The sequence below is a fragment of the Rhipicephalus microplus genome, chromosome X (assembly GCF_043290135.1).
Source record: "Rhipicephalus microplus isolate Deutch F79 chromosome X, USDA_Rmic, whole genome shotgun sequence".
Taxonomy (NCBI): Eukaryota; Metazoa; Arthropoda; class Arachnida; order Ixodida; family Ixodidae; genus Rhipicephalus; species Rhipicephalus microplus.
Genome location: NC_134710.1, coordinates 243,950,649 through 243,971,366, shown reverse-complemented (window position 1 = coordinate 243,971,366; position 20,718 = coordinate 243,950,649). Strand labels below are relative to the sequence as shown.

The 20,718-nt window shown below is 48.4% G+C and overlaps 1 protein-coding gene across 3 annotated transcripts in view; it reads left to right on the top strand.

The window, feature by feature from the left end:
• LOC119184061 (serine/threonine-protein kinase haspin) overlaps positions 1 to 20,718 on the top strand; it is a 168,763-nt gene that overhangs the window by 27,173 nt on the left and 120,872 nt on the right. For 2 of the 3 annotated variants that reach the window (XM_075878882.1, XM_075878883.1), the window contains exon 2: positions 11,840 to 12,653. The exons of the other annotated variant lie outside the window; for it this stretch is intronic. In XM_075878882.1, coding sequence (XP_075734997.1) covers positions 11,840 to 12,653 — 814 coding nt within the window. The remainder of the gene's footprint in view (positions 1 to 11,839; positions 12,654 to 20,718) is intronic. 3 annotated transcript variants of the gene reach the window in all.

The window sequence follows — 20,718 nt, the reverse complement described above, 5'->3', positions numbered from 1 at the left end:
TTCAAGCCATCAAGACTTCCGGGCTCACGCTGAAGCCAGAAAAGTGCAGATTTGCGTATGAGGAGCTCTTGTTTCTGGGGCGCGTTATCAGCAAGTCTGGAGTTCGTCCCGATCCACGGAAAACAGCCGCCATCTCCGACTTCCTGCCGCCCACTGACAAGAAAGGCGTGCGCCGATTTCTGGGCCTGTGCGCCTATTATAGGCGATTCGTGAAAAACTTCGCCCGCATCGCCGATCCTCTTACTAACCTTACCAAAGCCGACGTAGAGTTCAAGTGGGAAACGCCACAGGAACACGCTTTCCAGGAGCTTAAACATCGCCTCCAGACGCCTCCGTTACTTGCCCATTTCGACGAATTCGCCGAGACAGAAATACATACTGACGCAAGCAGCGTAGGTCTCGGCGCCGTTCTTGTGCAGAGGACTGACGCACTTAAAAGGGTTATTAGTTACGCCAGCCGATCGCTATCCAAAGCAGAAGCAAATTATTCCACAACAGAAAAGGAGTGCCTCGCCATCATCTCGGCTACGTCGAAATTTCGCCCCTGCCTCTACGGCAGGCCCTTCAAAGTTGTGAGCGACCACCACGCCTTGTGTTGGCTAGCCACCTTAAAGGAACCTTCTGGTCGCCTCGCACGATGGAGCCCGAGACTTCAAGAATATGACATTACTGTCATTTACAAGTCCGGCAAAAAACACTCTGACGCCGACTGTCTCTCTCATGCGCCTGTCGACTAACCGCTACCCGACGACCCGGATGACGACTACTTCTTGGGAACGATAACTACCGACGACTTCGCTGAACGACAGCGGGCCGACCCGGAACTTAAGGCCCTAATAGAATACCTGGAAGGCAGGACCCCCGAAGTCCCGAAGGTATTCAAGCGCGCACTTGCGTCGTTCTTTCTACGAAACGGTCTTCTACAAAAAAAAACTTTTCACCGCTTCGAGCTAAGTACCTCCTTGTGGTGCCTTCAGCTCTGCGACCAGAACTCCTGCAGGCCCTGCACGACGATCCGACGGCAGGGCACCTCGGCGTTTCTCGCACGCTCGCGAGGATACAAGAAAGGTACTACTGTCCACGTCTTACCACCGACGTCACTCGTTATGTGAGAACATGCCGGGACTGTCAGCGACGCAAGACACCGCCGACAAGGCCAGCAGGACTTCTGCAGCCAATTGATCCACCTTACCGACCTTTCGAGCAGATTGGTATGGACCTAGTGGGGCCGTTCCCGACGTCGCCTTTCGGGAACAAGTGGAACATGGTAGCTATCGACTACCTCACCCGCTACGCCGAGACAAAAGCCCTGCCAAAAGGCAGTGCATCCGAGGTAGCTAAGTTCTTCGTCGAAAATATCGTCCTACGTCACGGTGCCCCGGAGGTCCTTATCACCGACAGAGGAACGGCATTCACTGCCGACTTAACTCAAGCGATCTTGGCATACAGCCAAACAAACCACCGCCGGACGACAGCGTACCACCCACAGACCAACGGCCTCACCGAGCGGCTTAACAAGACGAACGCCGACATGCTGTCAATGTACGTCGATGTCGAACACAAGACGTGGGACGCCATTCTTCCGTATGTGACCTTCGCATACAACACGGCGGTGCAGGAGACGACGCAGATATCTCCATACAAATTGGTCTACGGAAGGAGCCCGGCAACGACGCTCGATGCCATGTTACCCAACGTCACCGACGAAGAAAACCTCGATGTGAGCGAGTACCTTGAACGCGCCGAAGAAGCCCGATAACTTGCGCGTCTCCGTATCAAGAATCAACAGATGACCGACAGCCACCGTTACAACCTTCGACGACGCTTCGTGGAATACCAGCCCGGTGAACGTGTTTGGGTGTGGACGCCGATACGCCGACGTGGACTAAGTGAAAAGCTTCTGCGACGCTACTTCGGACCGTACAGGGTGGTTCGACGTCTCGGCCCACTTGATTACGAGGTTGTCCCCGACGGCATCACGAACTCTCAACGACGCCAATCGCGACATGAAGTCATCCATGTCGCGCGCCTCAAGCCGTTTCTTGCGCGTTAACAAACTGAAACAGTGTTTTTATGTATTATTGTTGCATCGTAATTTATTCATTGTGCTTTCTTGCATTATTTTTGTACCTTTATCTTTAGTTAAAGCATCGGGACGATGCCTTTTTTTTTCCAGAGGGGGGCAATGCGACATTCCATTTCCCAAGTTTTTGTTATCTTCCCAAAACACCACACGATTCTCAGCGCAAACCGCGCCTGCAGTTTTCGAGAAGGTTCCGGTTAGTAGATCATTTCGATAAGATCACGCCCACTGTGCGAACGGTACAGATTGTTCTGGAAGCTACGCCACCGCCAGCGATAACGCTAGAACATTCGACGGCAAGAGTATAAATTCCGACGCGCTTCGCCGCTTGTCAGTTGTTGATCGAAGGCCGACGCTCCGTTCGCCGCTATCAGTCCGAGACTGCCATCTATGCGAGACTGCTGCTGTAATTGGTCTTTCCGTTTACCGGGCACAGGTTCGCCCAAATAAACAGTTAAATCCCAACACGAAGTCTCCTGTCTTCGGCCACGTCACGACCCCTTGACAATAGTGTGGAATCTTGAGCGGAATCATGAGCTGACTCATGAACTGAATCTCTGTTGAACATGTTGCGCGATCTTCGGGATCCATGTACAGTTCCTGTATTTCTTCTCTAATGTAAATAAACCTTCATTCAGTCTCGTTTAACGTGTCTCCTCACTGGTGAAAATCGGCTATACGGACGACGGCGGGGAGCCAGCAACCCTAATGAGAAGCCCGCCGATCCTGCCATGGACCTCGAGCCCTTATCAACTGGTCGCAGCGGTGGCATGCCATCATCAACTTCCTATCCTTTACACGGTGTTAGATCGATGCTTTCACGGGGCTCGACATGTTCTCAATAACATGAGGTCTGGAGATCGCGCACGCCACTCAAGAACTTCCACATACCAAGAATCCAGAAATGCTCCAACATTTCTGGACTTCTGTATGGGGGGGGGGGAGTAGACGAACAGCCATATTAAGTTGCCGTCAGGAAAAGGCCTGTTCTGCAGGCACGGTGACACGACATCATCCAGGAATGAACAGCACGTCAGCGGTGAACTTGTTCTCTTTCTTAACTCGGGTTCCGCGGCCGGCCGGTGAGAGTGCGCACTAGACATGCACTAATAAACGAACGGTCACTGGCTGCTGCTACCCACTGGATGATGTCAAGCATGTATCCAAAGAAAAACGCATGTTTTTTTGCGGAGCTTAGCTTTCCTATAAAACCAAACAATATGAAATTGCGCACCTGTTTAGGCTTCCTCTTATGCATGAACACACTCAGTAAACGTTCTGAAATTTTAACAAGTGTATTTCAACTTTTGGAGCACAAATGCTGTGTGTCTTCATCTGCGGGCGTTTAACACCCTTTTTCGTGATGAGAGATGATGAAGTAACGTGCAGAATTGAGTTTTGAGCAAAGATGAAATCTAGAAATACAATGTTGTAAAAGCATTGGTTGTAATGTCATACTCCACGCTTACTTCCAAAAACGATGACTGGTCTGGCTGTTGTAACATTGCATTTCACATTTCAGTGAAATTTATTATCACTATATCTTAAAGAAATGAAAGATTGGATATATCGCCTTAAGCAGTGAACGTGATTATGATGGCATATGAAATCTCGGTCTAAACTTACAACGTACTAATTTCTCGGCTAATGTGAGCTGTTTCACACCGGCAGCTGTCCTAGTGCTACACACGCGGTATTTAGTCGCACCTTCTGGTAAATGTTGACTCGTCAGCTCTGATGGCTTTTTGCTACTCGTCAGCCCAGTGCTCATGTTCTTGGGCAAACACAAGGTGCCTCTTTCTGTGGACTGCTCTCACTATCAGCCTTTGGATGGCTCTCCTGTTTTGGAGGCAGCTGAATGCAGGCGACATTTCATAGTTGTATTCAATACATGCAGACGAGAGCCCCAGAATTCACTTATGTTCTCTGAAGGTCGATGCAGCAAGGCCATCTGCCGGGTCAAACGCCCCGTGGCCATGTTAGCCACAATTCAGTGAAGGTGAAAGACTAGAGGCTCGTGTACTTGGGTTGAGGTGCCGATGATGAAAATTCCCGGGGCCTCCACGACAACGTCCCTCAAAATCGCATCGTTCTGGGACGTTCAGGGACGTGAAACCCCAATCATTATTGCAACAAGTGCGAGTGTGATCACAGGGTAACACCATCCATGAATTTTCATAGAGCCAACATCCTTGCAGAAATGAAACTACACGTAGGCCCGTGTGCTCAGATTTGGGTGCACGTTAAAGAACCCCAGGTGGTCAAAATTTCCGGAGCCCTCCACTACGGCGTCTCTCATAATCATATGGTGGTTTTGGGACGTTAAACCCCACAAATCAATCAAATGAAACTACAATTACGCTTACTAGGATAATATGAATGTGATGGAAGCCGTCGCTTTTTCTAATAAAACGGGGGAGTCGCTCACTGGATTCCGTGCCGACCAGTTGTGCCCTCGCGATCTCCGATGTCAGCGTAGCTCTGGCCGACTGGGCTCGCCCTACGTCATTTCCTGACGCCGAAGTTCGATGACAGTGTAGCTCTGACCGACTGGACTTGCTCTACGCCATCTCCTGACACCGACAAGAGCTCTCTCAAGTGATGCCCCTTCCTCGGACTCCTGTGACCATGTTTCCATCTTTCCTATCCCCTCGATATGTCGTCGCTCTCTGGCTTACCTCACCTCTCTCTCTCTACACCTTCATTCCTATCCTTTTAATCTCTCCTCACCCCCATCCCTTGTGAGCTACTGTTGAGGTGTCGCTCCCTGAAGCAGACAGTTACAAGGTTCACTTTTCTCTTCCTTTCTCTCTTAGAACAACTTTTTTGCTAATAAAACGGTACAGCAGTACGTGAAAATGCACCCTTTTGTTATCATTCCTTTATTCTGCAGCAAATGAGATATGGTGTCGTCTATATTTTGGGCGCAACTTCACAATTTTTCTCCTCTCACCGCAAGAGAAGCATGAAAATTAAGCAACTTATTTTCATATACAGTGCCGGATGGCTTCAAAATATGAGAAAGAGTCATAAGTATTCGTTAACTCTAGCAGCTCTAAAAGTGACGTATGTGCGTGTACGCGTAGGGACAATTGTATTTTACTCGATGAAGATGGCTTAGCGTCTAGCACATCTTTATAATGCGAAACGAAGTTGCATGGGCTGCAGAAAATACGCGACATTGTAACCAAAGTTTTTTCACGGCAGTGCAAGCTCCGCGTGCCCAAGAGCGTGAGCATCATAGCAGACGACGTGACGCCACGCCTACAGGCACTGCTGCGCCTGTGCAGGCTTTTGTTCGATGCGACGCCACGCTGGCAGCAGTGGCGCTTCGTGGAGCGTGGCCACGCGCTCGCGCTGTCACCCTAACAGTGGCCGGCACTGTACTTCCAACGAAACAGCCATACCACCATCCGCGTTTTCACCTGTGCTCACCGGCCGCGACGCGTTTGTTCCGACTTGTATTGGTGCTCGTATTGACTCGTATCAGTTGCCGACAATTCGGGCCACACTTTACCCCAGCAGACATCATCTTTTGCGGAACCAAATCTATGCGACGATTTTTTTCATCTGCCCCAGCGACGGACTCTTGTTTACTCGTTGCCGACAACATAGTGAAGCCTCTTTTTTACCACTTCGAAGTTGTAACTGGTCACTCTCCTGAAAGCAACCACTGACGATGACACCAGCTTGATTTTTTTACCGCTGGCAGCTCTTCCCGGTTTCCAAAGGAAGCGAAGTATCCGTGACGGAGAGGTTCAGAGGCTCACGCTTGTAAACGCACAGTCACTCGATGACAGTTCTGTCAACCTGCGGAGCCATTTTTTCCCTCTCCGAAGAAAAAAATTGATTAGATTTCTCAAACTTTTTCTGAACAGTGTTTTTTTAGGACCAATGTGTTTGTGCTGTGGAAAGTGATTTGACAGTTCACGTTTATGATATAACGGTGCATTCATTTTAAAGTATTCACTGAAATTACCGTGCTGAAGATGAAAAAATGCAGTAAAAATTGAGGGCTTTAAACACTATTTAATTCCATGAAATCACAAAGGTAAAGCGGCCATCACATTGGGGGGGTGGGGAGGAAAGGACATGTGGTATCACCGTATTTTACACAAATCACCTAGAAAGAAGCAATCATTTCATGTCTACACTCAACAATACAACATTTAAAGAAACAGTACGTATAATGCAAAGAATTACGTGTAGGCCGAAGAAGGGTAAATTATCAAAATAATATTTAAGAACAGTGCACGAAAGCGATTTTGCTTGCGTGTTCAACGCAAACACGGAAGCCAGCAAGAACAATTTTCAAGGGCTTAAGTTGAAACGCAGGATTACTTCTATCATTCTGACACATCAGTCGCTTACAATTAAGTGTTCAAGAAAAAATTTGAGGAAAAAAGCACGCAATTGACATATAAAACATTAACTGTTATTCAATATTGAATGGTTTCTACTAGGTTTTGCAATCGTAACGCACTCCTAATGTATGATTTTAAATGAAGCTTGTTGTGTCTGCTCCTACTACTTAAGCTTTGTAACTAGCATTACCTGCATTGTGATTCCCCTATAACTCTTGTTTGATTTTTGGCAAAAAAAAGAATGCTTTGCCAGGCTGAACGCGAGAAAGAATATCTCAAATGTGTATACAAGGGTGTAACACATAACTTCCACATTTAAACGATATCTTATTTTCTGTTGCATTTATTTAGAATTTTTGAAATCTCCCGTAGAAAATGCTAGATTCGCGGCGTTCATAATAAACATAACTCATAAACAATGTATTGAAAAACATACTCTCAAGCTTCGTCATTATATCTGATACACGATTTTGTGATAAAAATAGTTTAACCACGAAGCAATTTATGCCAGTTGGCAGTTCATCCCTCGCAACCTGCTGAATGGTTGGGGAAAGGTATGTTTATTGCAAATGTTGACTGCCATATATTCTTTTCAAATATATCCTTGCAGTCTTCCACTAGCCACTTTTTTCAAACTTTTTTTCTTCAGCTGTGCAAATAACCACACACATGAAGCCTACTGCTCTGGTCACGCTTTTTACAGAAACAGAGCCACTCTGCTCCATGGGGCAGCGGACTAGCAATCTGACTGCGTTCCTTAAAAGGGAAACCAACAGAAAACCAACGAACCAAAAAAAAAATGCCGTGGCTGAAGAGAGAAAAAATGGAGGTCAGTGTAAACGAAAACATATGCTTGGGAGGCTCGGGAGAGAGCACTTTTTTTTCTTTGGTTCAAACCGGGAATCAGGCTGTTGACGTCAAACATGAACGGTACAGAATGAACTGCAAGGATGTGGGGGAGAAGAGAGATTTGGGGTGAAGACCGGCTCTGTCGCCCCCTTGCACCCTTCTGGATCGCTACTGGGCATGGCACAGCGCCTCTAGAGAGGAGGTGTAAAAGGGAACAGGTGGACAAAGGAACAAAAAGGGGGTTGTGGGCGGGAGGTTTCTCCATAGATCTGCTTGCTTCACGAGGAAGCGATACATTTTCTTAGATGTTGACAAATTTCCTTTTTTCCCCAACTACAACCAAAACGCCCTAGATCCAGAAAAACTTCCCTAGAGCTGGCAGCACTGTCCGAAGATGGAAGCATGCGAGATTCATCAGCTCAACAAAACATATACAGCACGAGCTTCTTACACCACCTGTCTCCAAGGCCCACACGACAGTAAAAGCCACCTATTTGCGAAAATCTGCAAGACAACTTGCGAGCAGGTGTTTTTTTTCCTTGGAGCAGGCCCTTTTTCGTTCACAGAATGTTTTCCTTGCTTTTTGTGTTTTTGCTGTTTTGAGTTCCAGTAACGTGCATTGACTCAGGGTCAGCCATGAGGCACGTCAATGTCACAAGCCCCGTGTACATGGACGCGACGGGGGCGGGCTGAGTTGAGTGGCGGGTTCAGCTTACCTCGACGCGCCCGCGTTTATATGAACTCGCACGGACGAGTTGAGGTGAGCGGTGATCGCAGCGACGCTTTGCGTCGAGGCGAGCCGAAAGCCCGTCTTCCGGTACCGGTTTCCGCTCCTCCAAGCCTGCGCTCTCGCCTCTCGCCGCTGCGGGCTGCGGTTGTTTACGCAGTTGTCGCTCCGCCACTGCGATGGCTGTCTTGGTATTTTTGCTCAGTTGGCACCAGCTGTACTTTATGGTTGTGTTGGTGTCTTGGCTAACACTGCACAACGCGATAGTAGCAGTGGTTCTGTTGTGGCACAGCGCTCGCCGCAGGCGTATCCGCAGCCTGACGCACCGTCCCCTCTTCACCCCTGACTGGTCTCTCCAGGAATTCGCCGTACCGAATATAAATAATGTTTTCTCGCGTAAAACAAAGATTCGTATTAAACTTACAGAAACAAATATCGTTTCTGCACCCTTTGAAATGATCCAAAGTGTATATTTTTATATGGAGCGCCACACAGACCGATAAGTGCCTGAACATGAACAATATTGCAAATTTTTCAAATTTCATGTGCCAGCGCTTCCAAACTACTGTCTTTGCGACTCGTGTTTTTCCCCCACTTACCGTCAACAATGCAAGCAAGCTATGCAGCTGCGTTGTCTCTAGAAAAGTTGAAAAGCTGTAAAAATTTCTGACTTTGGTCAAGAACACTGCATTGCTTCCCCGCAAAGCACATTAACATACACTAGGGGTGAATGCGTTTTAACAAGGAAATGCGGTTCTTTTCCTACCGACTGGAATCGTTTTACCGTGCTGCGTGTAATATTTCACTTTTTCGAAGTTTCGTCGCAACCTAACTGCCACCATATTTAAGAAATTAAAATTTTCTTTAGAAAATTGGTTTCAAAAATGAATAGTGTAGTAAAGTGACCAACCATTACTTTTTAGAGTGTAATCGTAGATGGTCTAGCGTACTGTCTGGGATATTTGGCGTGGAACGACCCTCATCTCCTCCAAAACCCGAACACTAAACCCGAAAAAACGTTCGAAATGCCCAAGTCCTTTCAGGGATTCATGAAACACGAATTAAAAAGAGCGAAACTAACCCTGGACGACGCTTTTCCTCTGGGGGAAATTACATGTATTGGTAAAGGCACTTAATTTTTGTGATAAAGCCAATTTACACCACTTGCAAAAAAAACCAAAACAAAACTTACAAAGAATAAAATACCCGAAATTATTTGCCTTTTTATAGTCGAATCTGGCTGTGAAGAACGCAAAATAAATGCAAGCGGAGTTGGAATGCTGCACATTAGTAGACAATTCTGTGAATTTACGCAAATGTATTCTGATGGCGAGGTGACCAGAAACTTTATTAAAGCGTTCATGTGCACGTATTTGAGATTTCTGGCGCACAAGCCGATTTCCTGCTTCGGGCAGAGTGAAATAGCCGGTCGTGAGAACGATAACCAACAAGCTCTCGTAGGACGTGCCAAGCAAGATTTAAACGTAAAAGTGATCTGCATTTACCGCATAACAGAACGGTGTCCTCCACGCGTACCGCGCGTACCGGCCAACATAGAAAGAGCAACGTCGGTCGGAGTGATGGGGACAGGGGAAGCGGAGACCGCGACGGGCGGGAGAGGTCACGAGCCGTCAACTCAGCGCGACCGGTTATACATGCCCTTTCTGAGCGTGGCGAGTTCGGTGAACCTACCCCCTGTCTCCGGGTCGACGGGACTCGCCGCGACGACTCTCCGCCCCGACGCGTCCGCTTATACATGGGGAGGGCGAGTCCAGAAAACCTGTTTATTTTGACTCAACGCGCCCTCGTCGGGTCAATGTAAACGGGCCTATTTCAAACTTTCAAAAAAAGCAAAAAAAGACATCTGTGGTCCTCGCATGCTTTCACGGTTCACTGAAAGCGTCACTGTAGTGGAAATGGGGGAAGGGGTGGGGGGCAAAAGCCGTTGAAGCAGCTGTAGCTCGTAGTCACGTGGTAAAAAAAACTCTGAAACGGGTTCAAAAATCGGCGCCGTTTTTGAATGTGCCACTACAAATGTGGTCGAAACACGATAGTCTTGCGTTTGGAGACAGTGAACAAAACGTTTATTTGATGTTCTGTGCAAGAAAATAGGTGAATTTTATTCTGCAGGCACTGCGTTAGAGACTCTCGGTCCGTACAGAGAAGGTGAATGAGCACATCAAGGCACGTTAGACACGATCGCTATATGGCAGTTATCTTCGTAAACGAAGAAAGGCGTGCGTGTCCGTCTTGCAGGCGATAAGCTGTAAAACGCATAGCGATGGGCAGGCGCCACCACCGTGTCGTCAGCAAAGCGTTGGAAACACTTGCCTTCTTGAGCATCGCGTTGCACTGTCAGTGTAGTGTGATAAACGCTACAATCCTTAGAATTACTCATGTGCCTTCTCTAGTATAAATACACACATACAAAATAGTGATGTGTGTTTATGGTGCCTCATATATGCGATATAATTGATTTTTAAAGACTTGCTTTAGCTACAAATAACACAAGATAAAAAACCACACAATGACAAGCACAAGCCGCTTGTGCTTGGCGTTGTGTGTTTTTTCACTTTGTGTTTGTGTTATTTGCGGCCAAAGCATGTCAATAGAAAAGTACCAACTAGGCTAACAATCAGAATTGCTTTTAATTGACAATCACGTATGAACGCTGAAACTTGAGCAGTATTGGTGGGCGCTGCGAATGAGGTTGGCCATTTGAGGTATCGTTGGGTGCCGTTTTGGGTATTGTTACAGCGGACAAATAGACAAATGCACAGACAGTAAGATACAGAGAGACAAAGAGATCAAAATTTTTGTGTCGAAGTACACCAAGAAAGACATTGTCTTCAAAATCACGTGATAAAATACTCCCCAAGAGGTAAAACTAGATTTTGACATTCTTTTATTATGTGCCTCAGAACTAGTGGTAAAACTGTATAGCATTTTTTACTGCAGTATGCTGTAGTGATTTTAAACGCTAGAGAGTTTTCAGAGGTCATGAGCTGAAAAATCTTCAAACTCGTATAGTTTTAGCTTACAGTCCAGAATAAGTGCGCACATAAAGCCCCTTGCCTCCACGAAGGAAAGCATGCGTGGGACATGCGTGCATCGGCGCATCGCAACGAGCTGAACGCTGACCTTCACGCAGAGTGCGCTCATCACGCCATTTTGCTGGTAATGCTGAAAACACGCTATTTTCTCCATGGTAGACATTCGATGTCGAATGAGGTGCTCCTTCGTGGCTCAGTGGTTGACGCTGCGCGCTCATAAACTAAATGTTAGATGTTCGATTCCGCTCACTGAAGTTTTTTTTAAGTGTTTTTTTATTCGTTTTCACATATATAAGTACGTAAACGGCGATGCCACCAACAAAATCCAGTGGAGAGTGCCCATATAATGGCTATGCCAAGCAAATTGCCTGAACCGTGTACTTGAAAGTACCTGTAGCAAAATACAAACGTCCCCTAAAAGCATTTCTGAGAGGACAATTACCTAGACAAGCTTTTGTGATGAAAAATCAGGTTGTCATCTTCAAAGTGACTCCTTATTCCGGTTACTGTTGACCAAATATGGACATGATTGCATTCTTGCCAGTATTATAGCAAAAGGGCACCACTTTTCCGTGAACTTCCCGTTGCCCTGTAACTTTGTTTCTTTCATTGCTTTACCTGTTCATTTATTTCGCGGGTGATGTTGATTTTGCCCTTTTTTGCCAGAAATTGCGGAGAATCGGATAAGCCGATATGCTATGTTCAATGTCACAATAGCGGTCAAGTGATAACAGAACACAACTGTTCTTATTGTTCTTCAAAGAGGATGACAAGGTTAACAAGAAAACCAGGACCAAACTCTCGAAGACAAAAAAAAGCATCAGGCGGGAAGTGGTATTATAACTTGAGTGAAAAAAAGCGTCAGGCGGAGGATGAAATGATAGCGTGTGAATTGGCGCACGTGGAGGCAGACTTTCATGAAGTCGAAAAGTTTGAGATTACGTATATGCCTATCGAGTACCGCCCGCGAGGCAGTTCACTGAGCCCCTGCACACCATCTCAGAGGAGCTCTCAAGAACCCTCAAGGAGTCCTCATTCTCCCATGCCGTCCACCAGTAAAACTGGCTTCCCGGAGTCGCTTCATGGAGTGCAGCCTCAGAGAAAAGGGACATGTCGAGAGACCGACGGCATGGTTGTCTCAAGTTCTGACGATGAAGTCGTGGAAACGATTCAAAGGTCATGCCAGAGAATCATGTCTAACTCTGATGACGGTGACGACGACGACGCAAGCCTGCCCAGTACATTGAACCGCAGCGTCGCCGGCTGCAGAGGGCTTAGCGAAGACGCTGGTCAGAGCAGTTCGGACGTCGCGCAGATCTTGAAAGACAGGGATTTGTGTGCCACGTTGCTCCACAGCATCCTGGAAGAGGACGTTCAAGATGAGAGGGACGCAGAGCATCCGTCTTCGTCTCTCACAAAAGCTGACGTCATCCGAAGGAGGAGGACGAGGATCCAGAAGCAGAAAATTGCCATCGATTCAATGTCTTCTGGCCTACGCATTTCCAGTGACAAGGCGCAACTAAAGCGAAGCCTTCTTCAGATGTCTGTCGAAACTCCTAAATTCTACAGGATTTCAGGTGACGTTGACTTTTCTGCTTGAGATCTTCATTTGTTAATTTTGTATTGCCCCTCACGTGTTGGTCTTGGTTCGTTATGTTACATAGAAGGTAGCAAACGAAGAAGCAAAATGGTAAATAATTGAATGCACTTAAACGCACGCTGCGATTGTATAGCGCCATGTTTGCGGGTCTTTCTTTTCTACTCGTTTGTTGTCTTTTCTGACTAGTTGTTTTCACAACTAGCCCAAAAGTACATCTTAACTATATATTGACAAAGTTTGCTCAAGTGCAGGAGCCTCAAGCATGCAGGCTCCTTGCGGCCCACAGATAATTTTTGTCATACTTTTTTGTATTTGCATCGCAACTATGTTCAACACTACATAGGCTTCTGCAGTCATCATGGAGTGATAGACAACACAGAAAGAAAACTATATAGCTTTCAGAATCGGCGTCCAGATTATAGTGAACTTTAAGGTATCTGTCCATCTTGGATCCAGACCCACTTGAGAAATGAACCAAATGTCAAGTCACCGTTTTGCCGCAAAGGCGAAGCAATGAACGCGATAGCAACAAAGTGGAAGGTCACAGGCAGAATGGCAAGCAGGTCGAAACGTGCCCCATGTTTTTCTCGCAGAAATGACGCACAAAACGTACTCACAGGCACAGATGAACGCGAATAAGCGTCTCAGTTGTTACTTCACTGTGCCTGAAAAGTGCGCCCTTTTCGCAAACGGAGGTTGTGCAAGGATTGCAGTAACCTTTGTGCATCCCGTAACTACAACAGAATCTTTCCGTGCACACCCGACGCCACCAAGGACGTATGATCGTCGCCACCGGAGGGTAAAAGCACGCAAGAGATCATCCACTCCCTTCCGTTCCGCGGGCCAAAGTAGGCGTGAGAGATGAGAGCTGCCACACGCTCACTGCGCCATCTTGTTGATGATGCTGAAAACGCGATAGTTCCTCCTCGATATGCCTGCCAATAGTGGTAACTAGTAGCTATAAGCAGCTTGCCGTTTAAGCATTCAAGGAGGTGCCCCTCGGTGGCTTAGTGGTTAACGCCTCGCCTTCGCCACGTGGAGGTCCCACGTTCAATTCGGAGCACCGAAATCTAATTTTTGGATTGTTTTCTTGCGTTTTAATATACAGACAAATACACACACACACACACACACACATATATATATATATATATATTGCCACCTCTTTCTAGTAGTGGGTCGTATGCCAAGGTGAAGGCCCACACCACAGAGAAGAAAGAAGTGCACGTGGGCCCTCGCTCTGGCAAACAAGCCCAACCGACGCGCTTGGTTAGAGCCCTGTTGCTCAGACGTCAGTAAATCTTGTCGACACCCCCTGGAGTGACGTGACAACTGGTGGAGGTGCTGGGTAGGCCCCTCACGGATGTTGCAGACCCCTCCTGGAAGCGGCACCACAAGCCCAGTTCGAGTCAACACTCCCGTTCATCGGACAAGCCGCAGGATCAGGGGATTGCCTCCCGAAGCTGACCCTATAGTTCACACCAGTATGATGAGCACGTCCGTTCAAACCACTCTAACAGGTACGGAAAACCCCCCGGTGACTCGGTACACCCTCGAAAGTCCGCAGGTTCCGACACCGTTTCATGGCACCGAGCTCGAAGACGTCGAGGACTGGTTGGTCGACTTCGAGCGCGTGGCTGCTTTGAACGACTGGAACGACGCGGCCAAACTACGACGTGTGTACTTCTATTTAGAGGATGGAGCACGTACCTGGTACATGAATCACGAGGAACAGATGACATCGTGGCCCGAATTCCGCCGCCGGCTCTTGGATACTTACAGAAGTGCTGATCGCCACGAACGAGCGGAACGAGCGATCCAGGCCCACATCCAGATGCCCAATGAAACTGTCATGACCTATGTGGAAGATATGACGCGCCTGTTCCGACGAGCCGATCAGAGTATGACAGAAGAAAAGAAGGTGCGTCACCTGATGCGGGGAGTTAAAGAGCAGCTTTTCGCTGGTCTTGTACGGAGCCCTCCGAACACGGTCGCCGAGTTTTTGTCTGAAGCTGTCACGATGGAAAAGATGCTTCAGCATCGATCCACCCTGTATGAGCGGCAAGTGAACACGTCCACTGCTCAAGTTCTAACGAGTATTGGGAGCAACACCGAGTGTCTGCGCGACCTTATCCGCTCCATAGTACGCGAGGAGCTGCAAAAGGCTGCCACACCACCACTACCTTCGGTGAGTTCCATTGCAAGCATCGTCAAGGACGAGCTGCATCATGCCCTTCGTGACCCTGTGAGTCTGAATAACGCCACACCCGCCCCGGCTGACTACCACCGTCCGACTTATGCAGAAGCCTTGAAACGCCCAGCCTCCTCTTCCCCGCTGTTTGTTCAGGCACCTCCTACGGTTTCACTTCAGTCGGCGCAGCCTCTACGGTACTACGAGAACACACGCACACCGCCACCCCTCGTTTACGCCAGCCCTGTGCATCTTGCGGAACAACCAGCACACTACCTTGACGACAGACGTGCTTCGCCTCGGAAATCTGATGTTTGGCGCACTCCTGATCGCCGACCTTTGTGCTTCCACTGCGGTGAAGCGGACCATTTGTACCGCCAGTGTCCATACCGGCGCCTCGGGCTGCGCGGATTTTCAGTATATTCAGCGCCTCCTCGGTATGGCCAGCGACCCCGGGACATTGAGGACTACCTGGCTCAACAGCGCATGCCGCCGCCTTCTGGACGGCAGTCGCGCTCACCGTCGCCGAGGCGCTTTTCATCTTCGCCACAGCGCCATGCTGGCGCACGGTTCTCCAGTCCCCGCCGGGAAAACTAACGCAAGCGACCCTTGGAGGCGAGGTCGCTGGCAGTCGACGTGCTGAAGACCTCCGATCGACGCTAACAGTAAAGGGTGTAGATTCGACTGAGCGATATGTGCGGCTTTCTCTGGATATACCGGTGCTGATAGATGGCTATGCAGTAGGTGCTTTAGTTGATACCGGGGCTGACTATTCGATACTAAGCGGGAAAATGACCAGACAACTAAAGAAGGTAATCACGCCTTGGCATGGCTCCGTGATTCGAACGGCTGGTGGCCACGCCGTCTCTCCGCTTGGAACCTGCACGAGTAGAGTTCGGGTCTGCGGTTATACTTTTGTAGGAAGTTTCCTTGTGCTCCGTGAATGTTCACGCGACGTTATTCTTGGTGTTGACTTCCTGCACGAATATGGAGCTGTCATTGATCTTCAAGAGAATCGCATCACCTTCTCAGCCGACCGAGCAATCGACAAGCAGGACGACCAACAACGTACCGACGTTCTTCGTGTTTCTGCTGAAAGTATAACGCTTCCTCCAAGAGCCAGTGTTATTGTCGACGTCACATGCTGTGGATTGCGAAATGGTGAAGCGATTGCAGAAAGTAATTTTGAACACCTGCTGACTCAAGGTGTTTGTGTGGCTAGGAGTATCATACAGCTACGTGATGGCGGATCTCAACTGCTCGTTACAAATTTCAGCAACGAACACCGACACCTTTTCCGTGGCACTTCGTTAGCGTTTGCAGATGAATTAGGAACCATTCCCATCTGCTTCTCGTCGGAAGCAGTGGAGGCCGCCGATACGTCTCTAAACAATATCGATATTAATTCTAACCTCACACCAGAAAACCAGACAGCACTGCGGAAACTCTTGCTTGAATTCAAGTCATGCTTCGCTGCTTCCTCTAAGGTGCGCCAGACTTCGATCACTAGGCACAGAATCATCACTTACGACGACGCCCGCCCAGTACACCAACAGCCTTACCGTGTGTCAGCGAAGGAACGAGAAGCCATTCGTACGCAAGTTCGAGAAATGCTTGACGACGGCATCATCGAGCCTTCCAACAGTGCGTGGTCCTCTCCGGTCGTCCTAGTCAAGAAGAAAGACGGAACGCTACGTTTTTGCGTCGATTACCGGAAGCTGAACAGCGTGACTAAAAAGGACGTGTACCCGCTGCCACGCATCGACGACTCGTTAGACAGATTACGCCACGCCCACTATTTTTCCTCTTTGGATTTAAAAAGCGGGTACTGGCAGATTGAGGTTGACGAGCGAGACCGCGAGAAAACGGCATTTGTGACCCCTGATGGCCTGTATGAATTTCGAGTCCTTCCTTTTGGTTTGTGCTCAGCGCCCGCAACCTTCCAGCGAATGATGGACACTGTGCTTACTGGTCTGAAGTGGCAAACTTGTCTCGTATACCTTGATGATGTTGTCGTTTTTCCTGAAACCTTCCAGCAACACCTTCACCGCCTCAGGAGTGTGCTACAGGCTATTCAATCAGCAGATCTTACACTCAAACCGCAGAAGTGTCACTTTGGTTATGAAGAGCTCAAATTCCTTGGCCATGTAGTCAATGCGAATGGAGTACGACCCGACCCCGACAAACTTGCCGCTGTAGCCGCGTTTCCGCATCCTACAGACAAAAAGACTGTTCGGCGCTTTCTAGGTTTGTGCGCCTACTATCGACGATTTATTAGAGGGTTTTCGAAGATAGCGGAACCCTTGACTCGCCTTACACGCGACGACACACCGTTTGTATGGGCTACCGAACAACAGGCTGCTTTTGCCGAGCTACGACAGCGGATGCAATCAGCCCCTGTTCTTGCGCATTTTGACGAAGATGCTGACACAGAGGTGCACACTGACGCCAGTAACATCGACCTCGGCGCAGTGCTCGTCCAGCATCAACACGGCAAAGAAAGAGTCATAGCCTATGCCAGCCGCTCACTGTCCCGTACCGAGGTGAATTACACGACCACAGAGAAAGAGTGTCTCGCAGTAGTGTGGGCGATCACCAAGTTTCGCCCGTACCTCTATGGTCGTCCATTTAAAGTGGTGACGGACCACCATGCCCTCTGCTGGTTGGTAAACATTTGTGATCCCTCTGGACGACTGGCCCGATGGAGCTTGCGTCTACAGGAATTTGATGTTACCATCGTATATAAGTCTGGACGGAAGCATGAAGACGCTGATACGCTGTCACGTGCACCCATACCTTTAGTCAATCAAGAAGAAGAGGACGATGACGGTTTCCTGGGCGCCCTTAGCTCATCTGACTTGAGCAGACGCCAGCGAGAGGATGAAGAGATTCGACCGCTCATCGACTATCTGGAGGGTCCTAGCGCCGTTATACCTCGCCATCTATCTCGCGTCGTGACATCTTTCTGCCTCCGAGATAATGTCCTGTACAAAAAAAACGCCCGTCCTACGAGCCGCGCTTACCTCCTCGTCGTTCCGAAGGACATGCGGGATGAAGTCCTCTCTGCGTGTCATGACGAGCCCACATCTGGTCATCTAGGTTACTCGCGAACGCTCGCCAGAGTAAGTGAGGCGTACTACTGGCCCGGACTTTCTGCAAGCGTGAAGCAGTACGTTAAAAGCTGTCGCGAATGCCAGCGTCGACAGTCGCCACCAAGCAAGCCGGCTGGATTACTTCAGCCAATTGATCCACCCCACAAGCCATTTGACCAAGTTGGCATGGACATTCTCGGCCCATTTCCTTTATCGTCTGACGGCAACAAATGGGTCATTGTTGCAACTGACTATTTGACCCGCTAAGCTGAGACACAGGCGATACCACGAGCCACGGCTTCTGAGGTAGCACAGTTCTTCATGTGCCACATTGTTCTGCGCCACGGTGCTCCATCTACAGTGATAACCGACAGAGGAACAGCGTTCACTGCACAACTTATTGATGAAGTTTTTCGACTAAGTAACACTAGGCATCGAACGACGACTGCTTACCATCCGCAGAGCAATGGCTTAACCGAGCGACTAAATAAGACAGTCACAAACATGATCTCCATGTACATCGACGTCCAACACAAAACATGGGATCGCATTTTGCCTTATGTAACGTTCGCTTATAACACCGCCGTTCAAGAAACAACCCGATTTACACCGTTTCGCCTTCTCTACCGCCGCGAAGTTCATACGATGCTGGATGCGATGCTTCCTTGTGAAGGCGCCGATCAATTAACAACTGACGCAGAAGAATTTGCAGAGCGTGCCGAGGAAACTCGCCAGCTCGCCCGGCTACACATTGGTCAGCAGCAACAGGTTGATGCACGACGTTACAATATGCGTCACAATGACGTATCTTACAGACCGAGAGACCAAGTTTGGATTTGGACCCCTGTTCGACGCCGTGGCCTCTCCGAAAAGTTGCTCAGCAGATACTTCGGTCCGTATAAAGTATTGCGCCGCGTGAGCGACGTAAACTACGAAGTGGTTCCGGACGCTACGTCGTCACGATGGGTACAACGAAAACAACCGACCTCTGACATAGTTCACGTGGTGCGCATGAAGCCCTATTTTGCGCGTTCCTAAAAGACCACTTTTCCTGTGTTTTTTTTATTTGTGCTCCGACAATTGCCTCATCATTGGTGAACTTATCGCGTCTAACCTTTCATCATTGGTGCCCTTTTTTATTGTTTAAACTACTTTGTTTTTTTTTCAACAACTTTGCAGCATCGGGACGATGCTCTTTTTTGTTGTTGAGGGGGAATATTGCCACCTCTTTCTAGTAGTGGGTCGTATGCCAAGGTGAAGGCCCACACCACAGAGAAGAAAGAAGTGCACGTGGGCCCTCACTCTGGCAAACAAGCCCAACCGACGCGCTTGGTTAGAGCCCTGTTGCTCAGACGTCAGTAAATCTTGTCGACACCCCCTGGAGTGACGTGACAATATATATAGTAGACACGCAGGATTTTGAACAGGCTATTCAACAATCGACCACATTCATAGTATCAATCAGGTTATAGAGAAAAATTCTCAGAATATAACCAACCACTACACATAGCCTTCATAGATTACGAGAAGGTGTTTGATTCTGTATAAATATCAGCCGTCATGGAGACACTGCGAAGTCAGGGCGTCGATGAAGTATATCTAAACATCCTGGAAGAAATCTACAGGGGATCAACTGCTACCATAGTGCTTCATAAAGAAAGCAACAGAATACCAATCAAGAAGGGTGTAAGGCAGGGGGACACAATCTCCCCACTGCTATTTACCGCGTGCTTACAGGAGGTTTTCAGAAGCCTAGGATGGGAACAGTTAGGGATAAGAGTTAATGGAGAGTATCTTAGTAACCTGCTGGCCCAGGTGGGCCAGCAGTCGGCTCTTCGTCCATGGGCACGAAAGCAGGAGCATCTCTTGAGCCGTCGCTGGTGTTAGACTATGAGCTTTGAGCCACAGAAGAGCTTGAGGGCGCCGACGTTTGACCATGTGGGCCTGTAGAAGTCGCCGCTGTCATCGCCACAAGGCAGGATGCAGAGAGCATCCCAGGTATTGTGGAAAATATAACGAAAAACAGTTAGTAATGAAAGACGCATTCTATCACTAAGTAACTTCGTCGTCGTCTTCCTTGCCGTAGGAACCTGTGGCAGATACCCAGGACATCACTCAGAGCTTCTCTAACGGAGAGCAGGTTGCGTGTTTGAGTAGCCAAGGCGTCTCATGCATTGATACGTTGCCTCATCGAACCCCCGAAGTTTTTCGGCCAAACAAGTAGTTGTTATAACAGTGGCCAGCACATGCGCTGTACGCTACCACGGCCATTCATACATGCTTGGTATGGTGACAATTGCATTCTGGGAGCTTATTTCGGTAAACGCAGAGTAGCTCTATATTCTTATGCGCGGCGTTTGCAGTGCACATGCTCACCAGCGGTACGCGACGTCTGTATTCAACACTGCTCCGTTTTGGGCCTTGAACAACAAAGATGCGGGAAGGGGGCATCACACTTCAGTTCGTGTCTCTTGCCATTTACACCGATTGGATAAGGCTGTAGACATAGTCAGGGGGGACCAAGGTCGTCGGAAGTATTATACAAGATCCTCTAAAACAAAAATTGGCCGATCCTCCATACACTGTGAATTGATGATATGCGAAGCGCGATTGAGGAAGGTTTATATGTCACTTCAAAATCAGCACAACGTGATGAGGCGGACGGACGTAGCACACACTAAACATAAGTACAAAAGTTATGCTCACTCATGTACCTAGATAAGATGCAAGTATGTCGTTTAAAGTCGCGTAATGACGGC